The sequence below is a fragment of the Nycticebus coucang genome, chromosome 1 (genome assembly GCF_027406575.1).
Source record: "Nycticebus coucang isolate mNycCou1 chromosome 1, mNycCou1.pri, whole genome shotgun sequence".
NCBI classification, from domain to species: Eukaryota; Metazoa; Chordata; class Mammalia; order Primates; family Lorisidae; genus Nycticebus; species Nycticebus coucang.
The window spans coordinates 15,613,510-15,630,509 of record NC_069780.1 but is presented as its reverse complement, the minus strand read 5'-3'; the positions used below and the strand labels follow the sequence as shown (position 1 = coordinate 15,630,509).

Here is a 17,000-nt window from a genome sequence, read left to right as displayed (position 1 = left end):
ACCACTTTGTGGCATTACTGAGACAATCTAAGGCATTCAATAAACAAAAAAATTCACTTGTGTTTTCACATTAGACACTGACTGTTAATGTAATAGTATAGTGATGGTTTTAATTCATTTTTTTTTGCCAACTTTTGGTGGGAGGTGAAAATTGTACCTTCTAATCAAACTGTTCTTTTTCTTCCTCCTTCAGAAGTCAATTACCTTAGTTAACTTTACTTTCCTCCATTTTCTTCACTACCCTTTCTCTCCTGTTCTAGTGGATATATGGTCTGTGGGGTGCATCATGGGAGAAATGGTTCGCCACAAAATCCTCTTTCCAGGAAGGGACTGTATCCTTGTGCCTTTTGCTACAGCTTTACCTGTTTTGTTCTCTCTCCCTTTAAACACATACTGATTTTACCACGAGAGTAAAGATAGAAGCAAAGAGTTGGGTAAGTGGTGTCATTATAATAAAAAAAATTATGATTTCTATAATCTGATCAGTACTGAAGATTATATACCGCAATGATTTTTTAAATTAAATTTTCAATGGGCTTTTTTCTTCTTAAATTACTTCCTTGCCTGTAACTCTAAATAGCAATACTCTCTTTCCCCTAAACAATAGAGGCCACCAGACCACAAATGAGTAAAATAGTTTTGTAACTAGAAAAAGAAGCCATTATTTACAAATCATTTTTCTAACTCCTTTCTAATTTTATGCTTATATAAAATTCAGGTACTCTCTTTGCTGACATCCCAAGTTTTTGTTTATGGCTTCATTGATTTAAATTACTCTTGACACTGTATTGAGTCTTTAACAGTCAATATAGCATATTCTCCTTAAATAGTTATAATTTTTCCTTCCAGCTGAGTTTGGCTGAGTTTAGGGTTCTCTCACTTGATATGGAGATGTGACATAAACATAGATACTTGTTTTTCCAACCAAATTTAGAATTTTATAAACACATTGTTGATTTGAGTTCCATCATTGAGTTTTATAATAGATTCCATTAGAAATTCCTTGAAGGGCCATCCATGATTTGGAATTTTAGATAAGCTAGTATATTTCCTAAATGGCCAAAAGTTCACTCTCTAATAGGTACATATTTGTGTTCGTAACATACAGACATTAATGCTTACGTTTTAACATGAAAATATTCGTTCACAAATAATGGTACCTTGTTAACAACACGATTGCACATCTAATTATAATATTCAGCAACTTTAGCAATGATAATTCAGGATTGAACTTAAAATATTTATTACATATGCATTTTTTGGAAATTGGCAATACAAATCTGGTCTATAATTCCATTAACCATTCCTTTGATTGATAAGAAAGCTCTACTAAGGAAGCCTTTGTTATGTCAAAAGATTGTGATTTTTATTTAAGTAGGAAAAAAAGACCAATAATACAAAAAATTTACTCAGTAAGAAGTTGATACTGAGAAGTTGATATAATTAACATGCATTTAGGTTAGGTTTTTATTCATTCTGCTGGATATTAATGGGATATTGTCTAAATTCCACTAATAATGTATTGACTGCCAACTGGGGAAACTGCTAGCCACACATGGTATTTCAGCACTTCAAATTACAGCTAGTTTACAATATGCATGCAAGACTTTTAAGATATTTAAAAAAGTATATAGAATATATCACTAATAATTTTATATTATGTTTTAAAAATGATAATATTTGAATATATTGAGTTAAGTACATATATTATTAAAATTAGCTTACCTGTTTCTTATTCTTCTAATGTGGATATTGAACTTAAAATCACATATATGATTTGCATTCATGACTGTCACTTTTCTTTTGGATAGTCCTGGTCTAGAATGTGAGATGACCAGATGCAGCCTTTTATTTACAACCAATCTTACAGTCTTAAATCACTGTTAATTCCATGTTCCTTTGCTACCAATAGCGTGAAGTTCCATTTTCACCATCAATTTCAAAGGACTACTTAGGAAAATTTATTTTATGTTAAATTACTTATTTAAAGTTTAGAGATCACTTAGATACCGAATGTGGTTAAACAATATTATTATCTACATTCATACTTAAATGTACTGATTTTATTCAAAAGTAGAAACTGTTTTCCTTATATCGTTATAGGAAACTATATTCCTTTGGGATATAATACATTTTAGACAAACTTCTCAGTTAATCCTCAGCATGAAGTCCCACAGCTGCATTTCTATAATACACTTGTTAGTGGAAAATAAAAGTCACAGGGTCTCTCATTTCCATGTGACATTTTTGTTACATGTCACTTGATTTCCACAGAGCAAGCTTGTTGGTTGAGATCTAATTTAGCTTTTCAAGCATTTGTCAGAGTTACTTTGTGCCTATTTTGACAGTATTAAATTTCAAAGCCAATAAAATTAGGAAAAATCAAAACCATTTTAACTTAAATTAACCTTTCAATAAACAAAGATAATAGTACCACACTCATAATTCTGTATTCTTCCAAAAATTGTTCTCTTTGAGGTCCTTCTAAAATATTTGCTATGGAAATTAAATTGCATAAAAATCAATCATAAAATTTATATCATTTATATGTGTAATGGTAGAAATGTAAATAATCTTTTATACAAAAAATGTAGATTATGTTAACAGTTTGTAGTCTGTATTCTTTAATATCAGGTGATGATTACATATATATCAATCTCTGATAACCGGGTGATGTATGTGATATGGACCTAAAAATAAAATGCCATGTTGCATAAAGACATTTACAGTGGAAAACTTTTTGCTTAAGTTAAATTTTACTTAAATATGGGTAAATAATTTCCAATGAAATAATTTGAATAAATGTTGTCTCTTTAAAAATGTTTCCATTTTGACTTAAGTTCTTAGTTCATTTTACTTATAATTAAAATCATAATTTAATATTTTAAGTTATGGCCACCTTTAAAGATAAAGTGTAGAGTGTGGCGCCTGAGGCTCAAAGGAGTAGGGCGCGGGCCCCATATGCCGGAGGAGGCGGGTTCAAACCCAGCCCCAGCCAAAAAAACTGCAAAATAATAATAATAATAATAATAAATAAATAAATAAATAAAGTGTAGAAATCCCTATTAAACCATGGACTATATGTGCTTTGTGAATTTTGAGTGGAATTGTTTTCTTAATCTTTAAATGAAATTATCATTTTACTAGTAGGATTACCTACCAAAAATTGAGAGATAAGACAACTGGAATTAACTTCACTCAACCATGACCATTAGTTGCAAGGCTAGGGGCTGATGAAGGTTATTTATGAGGAGAATATTTTTACCAATATCTTAGCATATTGAAATGGTTCTCACATTTGACATTCATATCATTCGAAAGTGATATCAAAGTTTAGTGGATGCTAATTGACAACATAACTACTTTTCTGATTTTTAAGAAATTAAAAACAATCAGAGATTTTCTTGACGTTCTCTTAGGATTATTCATTGTAATTTATATTAAATTACTTCCAGGCTGAAAAATAATGTGATCATACTATGTTATCATAATCAACATATTCCTCTCTCTTCGCCAAACTTTTTAATCTGAACCCCAAGCAAAAATAGAAAAATGCCTCGACAAATCCAGAGATCTTATGAAATTGTTCTGGATGAGTATGATGAAAGTTTTAACTACTTTCCTACCTTAAAATTATCTTCGCATTTGAGAAACAATATTGTAGATACTTGGTAATTGATGTCATCCAGATGTATCAAAGCTTTCTTTCTTGATTACTGAATTAAAATGTTGGCAAGATAAGTAAAATTTAAAAAATAAATTAATATATATTTGCATTTCCATGCATTAGTTTGCTAATTTACCCACATATCCAAGGGACCGATTCCTTGTTTTTATTGTATAAAGAGTATCTTAATTATACATGCACGTTGTCTATAAAGTTCATGTGTAATTTACTATGTTAACCTAATTTAAATTGAACATGAACTTTATGTCCATCCTGTATATTATCATACACTCAATTTCACTAGTATTATAATTAAAACGTATTTCCTAGCATATATGTTGACATAATGTGGTATGTTGTATTATTAAAACTTCTTAGACCTACGTGGCCTTTCAAGATAGAGTAGTAAATATGCCAGGCCATTCTTTTCTTTATGTAGTGCAAAGAACAGATACATCGATGATGTTACCTTTCATACATACTTTTTTCTTCCATTAAAACTCTAACAGTAAGCAGTTTTACAATGATTTTTTGTTTTTTTTTCTAAGAACTATTCTGTCACTCACATCCTCCACCCACTTCAGACCTCAACCAGGGCATGCCATCTTCTTGATTACCAAAAGCTCCTATAATATCAGTGTGCTTTTCATAAGCTCTTTTCTTAACCCTGCTTCCTTTAGCTACTTTCTTCAACCTTTGTTTTTCCATTCTATCTCACATTGCAGGCCCTTCTTTTACAAGCCCCGTAATGTTTTTTAATCTAGAGTTCCTGGCCAGAGTTCTCTGGACCTGAGTGATGCTGAAGACAGGCACACCGAACCCATTTGAAGATTCTAGACCTCAAGTACAGTATCTCTAAGTAAAGCTGACAATTGGACTGCTAAAACACCCCCTCTTGCCTTTTACTCTAAAGAATAAGAAATTTTAATTAGAACGAAAAAGATACACATATAAACTTTGCTAGGGAGCCAGGGGATTAAGGAATATGTGAATGGTTTTCCAAAAATATATTTGAGGAAATAAAGAAAACAACCTCAAATTAACCAAATGCCATATCTTTTTAAAGTTTGAATATGAAAATTAAGAAGGATCAAAGTAAAATGAACAAAAATTGGTGGGTACAGATTGTTATATCCATCTAGTACAGAGATATTTCTTAATCCTTTTTGTCTCTTTGAAATAACATTGCTTTCTTCCTAATAAACCTTTGCAACTAATACCTTACTATATAGTCTAAGTCTGTTCCTTTGTATTAAGGCAATACACAGTTAACTCAAATAATATAAATCTTAGGGCTTTACATAAAGTTGGGATGTAAAACGTTACTAGGCATACTTTCACATCTATAAGCAAAAGGCAGATAATCACAAACATGCATTTATTTATTTATTTATCGAGACAGAGTCTCACTATGCCACCCTCGGTAGAGTGCTGTGGCATTACAGCTCACGGCAACCTCAAACTCTTGGGCTTAAATGATTCTCTTGCCTCAGCCTCCCAAGTAGCTGGGATTATAGGTGCCCACCACAACACCAGCTAACAAACATGTTTTTAGAAATAAAATTAGTTATTTATTTTTTCTTTAAATCTGTTTAAAAGAATATATGTATTTTTACCATTAGTTTGCCTACTACTCTTTTATTGTTATTTTGGGAAAACTATGAGTGAGAGAGGATTTATTAGAATGGGAGCTGTCATTAGAACATTGGGCATTGTGTTTCACAAATTGTTGCTTGTTTATCTACTTACATATACATGTGCAAAATATATACATTCTTAGTTTATTTACACACATAGGTAGTCTTTTATAATTCCATCTTTGAGCTGACGTTTGAAATAATGTGATCTTGTTAAAAAATTAATTTATTATTTTTGGAACATAAAATTTTCAAAGAAATGTTCTGATTTTAGAAAACTATATTAAACCTTCTTGCTATTGTACTTTGTGGTATTCAGTGAAAGAAAATTTATGAAAGCACTTCTCTAAATCCCGTGCTAAATGAAAGTATGATTAGGTGTGTTAAAAAGAAAGGCAGCATAATCTCCAAAATTGTGTTAAAAGAGCCACATAATCTTTTGGATAGGAAACACTTTCCAGGTTGCTGGATAGAAGTTCATGTAGTCCAAAAATCATTTAGTCATGGATTATGATCCAAGCTATTACTTTCAGGTTATGAAATAGCGATATTTCTTTACTTCGTTAGACTTAACTACCAGGCCCTGTATTATATCATTTCTATCTCAGACTTATATAATTAAGTATAAGCTAATTTCTGACAAGTAATATGAGATTTTCAGTTCTCACTCAGAAAATTAATAACCACATTTTGGTGACACCATCACTTATTTAACCTGTCATCTTAAAAAATAGTGGCTCAGTATCTGAGTGTTAAAATTGCAAATCAATGTGTTCTCTGCCTATGGGAATGCTGATGACGGGAGGAAGGATGTGATGAATCAAAATCATAAAAACAATCAGAATTCTACCTGGGCAGCATTAATGCACAGAACTCTGATGGCGACCCAAATACTGTATCAGATTGTCTCAGAGAATACAGAGTCCAGTTTCCAATAGTGACAAAATTTGCTAATTACTTCTGACATATGTGCACAGTTAGTAATTACTGTGTTATCTTGACAATTTCTTAAACTAATCTGGTCTCATCTTGATAATTAGAAATATAGATATAGTATTAAGATTTGCTAATATATAAAATATCAATATGAATATATGCTACCACATACATGTATTAGTAGAGGGAAGGCTTACCACTAATTCCACCTCCCTGCCCTACGAGACTTAGCATCAAACTCTTTTATTACCTATTTCTATTGGTTGGGATGACAATTCATGATATTTCATATATGGCTTTATCTTGAGCAATCCTATCTTGAGTACATAAAAATACACGTAAATTTATGTGCGTATATTGCACTATGTAATTCAAGATGACAAAACTTGTCATTTCCAGGCATAAGGCTTCATACTTAGATAGCATAAAAATAGTCTCTAGGAATAGTGCATGGTGAGTAAACTCAAAATGGGAATTGGAAATATTCCCAGGGTATTATCACCTAGAAATATGCATTAAAATAAAGAAAATGGAGTTCAATATGTACATCGGAATTTCAGATCTGAGCTTATATTTCTGAATTATTTTTATGCAAAGGCTCTGTGATCTATGAGGTCTATTTTGAATTCTATCCATAGATAAATTTCACAGAATGCTGTCCTTTTGCTTTGGAATATCAGTATACCATTGAACCATATGAAAGAGGACTGGGAGAAACACCAGTTATTAAACTAACAGTGGTCTAGAACGGATTGAGGGCCTAGGATTCCATTTAGGCCGTCTGTTGCTGATGCTATTGTTTAAAGGCGTTTATCCAGTTTTACGAGGGGAATGGCTCAAGATTACAGGTTATATTCAGACATTTTTAAGGTTATTTGGATGAGGAAACAGAGTAATGCTTGTTTAGACAGTGAAGAGAAGTTCGTAGAGTCAACAGTTATTTAATATGTAGGACACCTTTCTAAGTAATTTCAACAATAAAATGAATTGCCTACTGAGTAGTGAGTTTTCATCACTGGAAAGATTTTTAAAATATATATGTATATATGAAAAATATAATTATATAAGTGTATAACAAACCTTTCTCATATATATTTGATTACCATATGTAATTCCAATTTATATGTATTTGACATAGTGGTTCTCAACCTTACTAATGCTGCAGCCCTTTAATAGAGTTCCTGTGGGTCACGACCCACAGGTTGAGAACCACTGATTTAATATATGATAACACATAACTAATATGTATTGAGGACTTACCATGTACCAAGCAATGTGCAAGGATTTTAACTGGGTATAATCCTTTTAACTACTTAAAAAAATTCTACATTACAAATGTTATTTGTCATTGACATTTTAAGGCCTAAAATTGAGGTTAGAGAGGAGAAGTAGTCTCCTATGCCAATAGGAGTCTCAAATGCCAATGTTACACAGTTAGAAAGTAGTGGAATCAGTTCTGGAACAGGAAAAGATTGTCCACCAGATATATTGCAGAAAACATTTTTTGTACTAAGTAAGAACTGAAAATAGATGTTTTCTACGTCCCAGATAGGTTCATAGCAAAAACATTATTTTTTTTCCCAAATGTTTGAATAAAGACAGGCAGGAGAAAACACTGCATATTGAGTTTTTAGCTCTGTATTTTGTCTATCGCTACCAGAATATCTACCAAAAAAAAAAAAAAGAAAGAAATACACTGTAAATAGCAACTTAGTCAGTCTGGTAATTTTGAACAGTATGATAAGAATACTTGCAATTTAAAAATAAATGTTTTCAGAGATGTTTTCTTTTTCTTTTCTTTAATCAGGGATTCTCACAGTACCAACTTCTTACGAGACAGATATTACCTGAAATTGTACACATTAATAAAGACGGGACACGCAACTGTTTGCTCTATCTTTCCCCGATATCTTTGCATGTCACTTGCTTTCCTAAAATAGAAGCAAAACAAATTTGCCTCTCAGGGTGTGCTCATTACCTTCAAAACTATAACCATTTCTTTGCAGTGATCACTTTTTTAGGTGTTAAATCAAACAATGGAAACTTTTGGGTTTAACCTGAGTGAGATTTTCACATTGGAAAGAATCTCATGAGAAATTCTTTAAGGTCACTGCCAAATTACAAGATGTAATTTGAAAAGTAAGTGGAGCAAAACTATATTGTGCTGCTATCTTAATGGCTTTCCCTATTTGCTCATGCTCGGCATCCCTTATTATTCTAGTAAGAACAAGTGAGTAACATTATAGTTCAATGGAAGATTTCATTTCTTGCTTCGCCTTCCCAAATTTGCCTCTCCCTGGGTGCCACTCTGCTCTGGCCTCCTGATCTTAAGTTCTAGATGATATCTAGCAATTAGACCATTATAATTTCACCTTAAATTCCAGATTTCTTTTGATTCTCAGTCTCTGAAGAAGTGTCAGCTCTTTAATCATGCTGTTTATTTCATGTTGAACCATTCCATTTTAAAAGCCAGCATTTCTTACCATTTTACAGCGACTGTATTTATGAGAATAAGAAAAGCTTCCTGTTTAGAAATATACTCCTTTGATGGGAGTCAATGAAACTGAGCCAGCATATTCCACAGCATTCATTCTTGAACCGGCATTTCACTTCCAGAAACTTACTCATCTTTATAAATAACAGTAAATGTGTCTTACAAAAGAAACACTTTTGAGGTTGCTGGAAGCTCAGCTTTTCTTTGTTGTTTTTTTAAAATATGTATACAAAAAAATAAAAAGGAAACTGATTTGCATGATTCCCATATTAGCACAGTTTAGAATAATTTACAGTAAAAATCAGTAGGATTCTAGTAGATGAATGCAAATTAGACCTTTTAAATCAGAAACAAAATTAATCACTGAGTTGTAGTTGCAAAGTAATTATTATCATACATTAGGTAGCGCTGGGTAGCATCGTTAGCTCAGTAATAGGGCAAAAAAGGGCCTTGGCAGTCTGCGTTCTCCCCTTTTCACTGTTTTGAAACACTCCTGATTATGAGAATCGTCTCTCATCCAGTCAGGGAAAGGTCAGACTAGGGCTCTATGGCATGGGTAGCCCAGTGTTTTATTTGTTGTTCTATTCCTGTGTTCTTGTTTATCTTCATTTCATTTTTGTTTTCAGTTGACATGTGGTCAGTAGGGTGCATCATGGGAGAAATGATAAAAGGTGCAGTGCTGTTTCCTGGCACTGATCGTATCCTTCTTAGCAGCCCGTGGTATCTATGGATCATTCTTAATTAATTACTTTTTGTTTCAAATGCAATAGTGCTGATGGTATATGCTCACTGCCCTTAGTGGGTTTCTGTGAGACTCCAATGTCAAGTATTTAAAAGTTGGCATTATGGTATAGTAACTTTGTCTCCTAGCAAGAATTTACGTGAATAACACAGTATCAAATATGAAAGAATCAACATGATTTCAAAAGGTCCACTTTAATTCAGTCTTATCAAACTAGTAGTTTTGTTGTTGTTGTAGATGTTTCAAAATTGAGATATATTTGTAGTTGGAAAATACATAACAAAGTCTTTTAGTTTTAACAATGAAGATTGATGCATTTATATCATAAGAAATATTCAGTTGGTATAGAAACCTTTAATCAGATTCATATTTGCCTGCAAATACAAATGGTTTATTTTAATGTAAATTCAGAAGGTATGCATATGAGTTTCATTCCCTTTTAAAATTCTTTTCTCATTCACTTTGCTTATGGGAATAATATCTTTAATTTCTTCTCATATTTTCTCCATGTTATTAACAAGCAATAATTAAAACCTCATTAATTAATAATGATTTTATCAAATATCTGAAGGAATATATTTAAATCACTTGTATAAGTAATCAAATAATTACCAAATAAATATTCCAGAGGCTCCACAGTATTAGATAGGAATAATATATGATTAGTATATAGATATGTAATGGGTCCCATTATAAGAATTAAAAATAACTTACTCTAGGGTGGCGCCTGTGGCTCAAGGAGTAAGGCGCCAGTCCCATATGCCGGAGGTGGTGGGTTCAAACCCAGCCCTGGCCAAAAACCACAAAAAAAAAATAAATAAATAACTTACTCTTAAGATAAATATACCACTACACTTTATCTCTTACAAAAACATTATGTCTTTATCCTACTAAAGATACAACTTCTGCTTAAAAGATAATTGATCCTATAATAATGGGGTTTTAATGTCTAGAGTAAATCAAATTACTAATATAGTATACCCATACCACATTATGGTTAGCTTTTGCCTTGATTCTAATGCCTAGATTACATTTCTTATCATGTCTGTAATGCACCACGCAAACTTGTATCTATCTAACATATATGTGTGTGTGTGTGTGTATACACACATGGTTTCATACATATACGCTCTGTATGTACACATATTAAAGGAAACATTTCCAGGCTTGGCGCCTGTAGCTCAGTGGCTAGGGTACCAGCCACATACACTGGAGTTGGTGGGTTTGAATCCAGCCTGGGCCGCCAAACAACAATGACAATTACAACCAAAAGAAAAAAAAAATATCCGGGCATTGTGGCAAGCACCTGTAGTCCCAGCTGCTCGGGAGGCTGAAGCAAGAGAGCCGCTTAAGCCCAAGAGTTGGAGGTTGCTGTGAGCTGTGACACCACAGCACACTACCTGGGGCAATAGTTTGAGACTCTGTCTCAAAAATAAATAAATAAAAGAAACATTTCTGGAAATGACGGAAATGGGCACTCAATTTTTGTTAAATGAAAGAACTTAAAATGTTTCATTGAGTTAAAAATAAAGCTATTGTTTTTACTCCTGACTATTCATACTAAAACCTGTTTTCTAATCACATATATGACACACATTTTTAAAAATCTTTCTATCTATATTACCATTTTGGCTTCTATGTATACATTTTGCTAAATGACATCTATAATTCACCACATTAGTGTTAGTGCTATATGACAATATATTGGCTTGGTAAAAAAGCCAAGGCAAAATTCCTTCACATTTCTAAAAAAACAAGGAATTTGCATTCTTGATGAATTATAGACTGGTGTTTTGCTTTCGAGAATGAATATAAAATAGCCTTAAAGTTTTGGCTAATTTTGAAGAATTTGATGAAAATTAACTCAATTTGTTAATTTACTCTTTGTTTTTCCAGAGGTTCATTGTGGTTGAATAAACAATGACTAAAGTGAATCTTTCACTGTAATTTAAAATTATTGTTTACCATTATTTTTCTTACATTTTATATTAAAGAAAATTAAAACAAATTTCCACAACTGAATTATTGAGTACAGTTTAACATTTCTTAGAATTGTTTTTTGGGAGAGATTTCTTTGGTATCATTTTTTAACTTGCGTATAAAAATTTCTTAAAAGTAATGCTTCTGGTGGTGTTGCAGAGTTATGTTAGATGCCTTTGCTATTTTGATATTGAATTCTTTCTGGAGCTCTCGTATGGGGACACATTTACAAATTTCTAGGAGGGAAAATGGAAATCATTTTCTAAAGTGTGTCTTCTGAATGTAGCCCATGGTTTTTAATGATTTCAAAAATGTTGGTTAGTTTTCAATCAGTCTTTTTAAAGTAAATGAATTGTGAACACTGGATATCATTAAGTTAACCTCTTAAAATGCAAGGCAGATTATTAATTCTTTGACTTATCTGAAAAGACAAGAAAATTATCTGTTAGTTAAACAGAAACTTTAAAATGTAGCTGGTGGTACAGCATATGTATAATATATATCTATATAATGCATTATAAGGAGTTACATTATTTTTAATCAACATATCCTTATTTATCTGAAGGCATTCTCAAAATACATATTTCTAAAACTTTTCACAATATGAGCTATGCGTATCTTATTGATATGTAAACTAAACAGCAAAACTTAAAATATTAATAAAGTCTTATACCCTTTATCTTTCATGTGAAAAAATTTGACATAACTATTTTTAGTAATGAGAAATTTAGATAGCCAGTTTTTAAAATTTGATATATGTATATGTTAGTTTATTATTAGATGTATTTTAAAGAATTTATTAATTAAATTTTATTCAAGCAAATATGCTTTTAACTACAGAATTACAAAAATTAGAATTCTACTATTGAGGTAATTTTGGGGAAAGATATAATAAATTTCATCATAGCTGACATTTTTATTTAAAAAAATTACAAAATGTTTTATACTATATAAGTCAGTTAATATTATAGCTTTTGAAAATGTATAGCTTTTGAAGATTACTAAAATGAACACACTATACTACCTAGAGCATTACCAATACCTTTAAATATTTTTGAGTGCTTCACTCTAGCAATATCCTTCTTTTCCCAGAGGTAAATACAGTCCTAAATATTTGTCAGTACCTCCTTGACGTTCTTAATATTTGTGCCACAGGTACATTTATCATTAGCCAATATATGCTTTACTTTTATGTATTTTACATATACCATACTGTTATTATTATCTTGTGACTTGCGTTAGAAAAACAAATTTGGCATGCTGTGGTGGCTCACTTCTATAATCCCGGCACTCTGGGAGACTGAACTGGGTGGAGTTCAAGACCAGCCTGAGAAAGAGTAAAACCCCCACTCTACCTAAAACACAAAAGCTAGTCAGGTGTAGTGGTGCAGGCCTACAGTCCCAGCTACTCCAGAGACTGAGGCAAAAGGATTGCTCAACCCGGGAGTTTGAGGTTGTTGTGAACTACAATGATGCCACAGCACTCCACCCAGGATGACAGAGTGAAACTCTTGTCTCCAAAAAAATAAGAAAAAAAACAAAGCAAAACCCAGCCAAACAAACAAACACCCCGCCCCCTTAACCTAATAACTTTTAAATGTATTCACGTGTTTGGATTGGAAATAGTCAACTCATTTTCATTGCTGTGTGGTATTCAAGTCTATGAATCTTCTACATCCAACTCACTCTCCTGTAAATAGACTTGGGAATAGATGTAGATTTTTTTGTTTTATTTTTGCTTTTATAAACAATGATGTTGTGAATATATGTTTCCAATGCACATGTCCAAGCTTTTCTTAATAAAAAATGCCTGAAGTCATAGATACACACATTTTTAAACTTTCTAACAAATGCCAGATTAATTTCCAAAGTAACTTTATGTATGTAGTCATCCTACATTTCATTGTCAGATTTGTTTTTGATTTGTTGTGAGCTATAAGGAACTATTTAAATGGAGATTTAATTTACATTTCCTTTACTACAAGAGAGGCTAAGCATCTTTTCGTATGTTTATTTGTCACTAATATTTTCTCCTTGGTAAAATATCTGTTCTTAAATAGAAAACAAAAAAACTGAATTTTTTTCTATTGTGCTGTTTTTTCCCCTTTTAATTAGTAGAAGTTTTTAATTTCTTGATCTTGCACTCAATCTTTGTTAATGTTTCCCCTTTGTATTTGGATTATTTTCCTATTTTATATTATAGTGATTTTGGAATTTGGTAATCTGTTTCTTTGGTTCATGCATTTTTCTGTCTTAATAATCCCTTGGTTTCTTCGTGGTAATTTTACTATGCATGTTTTAAAGTTTAATTTTTTACATTTCAGCCTTCAGCTCAGTTGGAGTCAATTTTTTTGTGTGTGTGTAAAGAGGGACCTGCTTATTTTACTCCAGTTTCATTTACTGGCTAGCTTATTTTTTCTTTACTGATCTGTAATGATGTCTCTGTTGTGTTTCCACATTTTAGAGAGAGAGATGTTAATTCTGCGCTTTATATTTTATTCGTCTGATCTGTTTGTGTGTCTCTGCGCCACTCACACTGGCTCTTAGTGAATACCAATGCATGTAATGCACTTGAATTAGGTAGGCTGAAGAACTTTCCTTTAGGTCTTCTTCACAAGTGTCTTGACTATCAATGCACCATTCTCTTCAATACACATTTTAGAATTGGCTTGCTAATTTTTTACAGAAAAGATCCCTATGGGTATTAATGCCAGAATTGTATTGAATCTAAAGTTCAATTTGTAGAAAATGCTATTTTAATTAAGACAATTAAAAACATCTTTCTTTTGAACATACAAGAATCTTAGCACATATTAATTTAGATTGCTGCCGTCCGAACTTAAATAAGCTATTCATGGGTATCACATATTCCATAGGATCACACTAGAAATTGGCTAGTGCCACTCCATAAATAGCATTTTACTTAATTTGTGAGCCTTAAGAGTTTGATGTGTTTTGGCTCATAATAGATCCTTTTCCTGTGCTTATTTATAATGAAAACAGATGTTAGTCACAATTGTACATTAAGTCCTTTATTCATATTTCATGTACCAGAATTTGAGGGGGATGTTTGAATGGAATAGAACACTTCCATGTTCAAGAAAAAAACCTAAAAACCTTTTTAAAAGAACAAACAGCTCAAAATATAACCACGAGAATGTAAGGCCCAGGGCTCTGTCACATGTATATATATATATATATATATATTTTGTCCTTACCTTCACATTTGCCCCCAGAAGTAAAAGTTGTTTTAAGAACAAATTTTATCATGAAGAACTATACTTACTGACATAAATTGTCAAATATTTTGAATTTTCTATTGAATAGCTTTTGTACTCTTCCTGGGTAGTAGTCCACAGTTAACAGCAGTATAGAACTTAGATTCGCTCATAATGATGATGGCTTAATCCCTCCCCCTCTACTGGGAGCCTGTATGTGCTACCCACTATAATTTTCCTTGGACTTTGCAGGAATGTAACAGGGGGAGAAGAAATTAAGATTAGAATTTTTCTTTCCTTAAATATTCCCAGTGAATGACCCCAACTTTTCCATAGCAAAGAGATGTGGAGTAAACGTTTAGTGAATTTGAACCTCTTCTAATTTGTGTCATAAAGCTGAAGCATGCTAGTCCTTTATTCTTACATCTGGACTTAGTAACTCACAAGAAACTGATAGTATGTCCTACATTAGTATTTCTCAAAATATAATCCAAGGACCACCCTTGGATGGTGGTAAGACTGTACTTAGCCTTGGTGTTTTATGACCTCAGCCCAGACCAATGACTCAGATCCTTGTGGATTAGTGAGGAGGGAAGAGGGTTCTTTTTTTTAAGTTCCCTGTTTATGAATACTCAAGTTGGGGGAACACAGTTTCATATTATGATGACTAACACATGGCAGTTGTACCTCGATTTCCCTATTGTACATTCATTTCAGAAATTACTAATTGCAGATCACAGCATTCTTTCCTGCAGAGCTAGTGCGAAGCCATACAGTTGGCTAGCCATACAGCTCCCTAGGCAGCTGGTCGGCTTGCAATATAAAATATCCTTTCCTGGAACTATTCCATACAGCCATTGCTATTAGGCAATGTTATTTTTAACATATAGCTAAGAATATAGAGGCGAACACTGATATATTTTAAGTTGTACATAGGGGTCAGAACATTGTTGCACAAAGGATTGGATTTAAGGTGGAGAGCAGAGTAAAAAGCAAGTAAAAAACTATGAGGATATCAGCTCTGGAAATCACATTTATAATAACAGAAAGTAGTCAATGATGGAAGAAAAAACAAAAAGGAAGATATAGTAATTCAAAGGGCCAATAAAATGAGGTCATTAAATAGCTCATTATGATTTTACTTAGCAGCTTCTGAAGGCTTAAATGTGCATAGTATAAATTATGTTCATAACTATGACTTCTCACCCAGAGAAGGTGAGGTCGTGTAAGGGGCCTGTGCAAATAAGGAGCCCAAAAGGTTGACCTTTTCTTATGTTATGTTCAAGGTATTATTATTTTAGAAAGTTTCCCAGCAAAGGAAGCTAAAGTAAGAGAATTACATTGAAATGTAACTTCTTAGCTAACTGATAATATTAACTTTAATAATTTTCAGTCTCAGGATTTCAGATATGCATCTTTACTATTCAAACTTACTCTAATTCTCCTATTGCAATGCTATTTATGAAGACCTTAATAATAATCACATTTGCACAGTATCTTGTCATACTCTGCTTGTAAAATCTAACTTTTGCCATATACTTTTTTATTTAGTGAATTTAGAATCATATGAGGAAATTTACTGTGAAATAATTCTTATGTAGGATTTTTTCTATTTGTATCTAATGCCTTTGATAATTTATGTTGAGGGTGATAGTTTCTGAAATAGCACATCAAAAATATAACTTTTGATAACCACCCAGACCTAGGATCTATAAATATTCAGATTCTTATCTATGTAGAATAAAAATGATGACTTATGGGTATTCTGAAGCAAATAAATCTCTTTATAAAAATAATTTTAGCCATTCTTTTTAAAAACTAGTTTACCATATTTAACGCATCAAATCTGGATAATATTTCATGTATTTTAAAAAGTATAATCATTGTGGAAATCTGATGATCTTTTTCCTTTTAAAAAGCCATCTTATTTTGTATATAAAATATTAATATAAGTAATTGTTTCAGGGTGGTGCCTGTGGCTCAAAGGAGTAGAGCGTTGGCCCCATATGCTGGAAGTGGTGGGTTCAAACCCAGCCCCGGCCAGAAACTGCAAAAAAAAAAAAAAAAAAAAGTAAGTGTTTCATGGGAAAATGATGACCTGATAGGCCAGAGAAGGAGCTTCAGCAACATTCTTTACAGAAATTGCCTGTGACAATGTATAGCATCAACTTAATGGCCAAATTAAAACCATTTTCTTACATGAATTCCAAATGTGTTCTTTTTCTTATGAAAAATACCTAACAATTGCAATCAGTGTAACCTGGCTTATTGTACCCTCAATGAATCCCCAACAATAAAAAAAAAAGAAAGAAAATGCTTGAAATGA

General features: G+C 32.2%; 1 protein-coding gene across 10 annotated transcripts in view; it reads left to right on the top strand.

Annotated features, from left to right (window-relative positions):
* MAPK10 (mitogen-activated protein kinase 10) overlaps positions 1-17,000 on the top strand; it is a 569,972-nt gene that overhangs the window by 504,557 nt on the left and 48,415 nt on the right. For 8 of the 10 annotated variants that reach the window (XM_053600878.1, XM_053601165.1, XM_053600876.1 and 5 more), the window contains one exon: positions 261-332. In XM_053600878.1, coding sequence (XP_053456853.1) covers positions 261-332 — 72 coding nt within the window. Of the gene's footprint in view, positions 1-260; positions 333-9,360; positions 9,433-16,639; positions 16,763-17,000 lie in introns of those variants that run through there. The other 2 variants (XM_053601396.1, XM_053601316.1) reach the window with 2 other exon arrangements.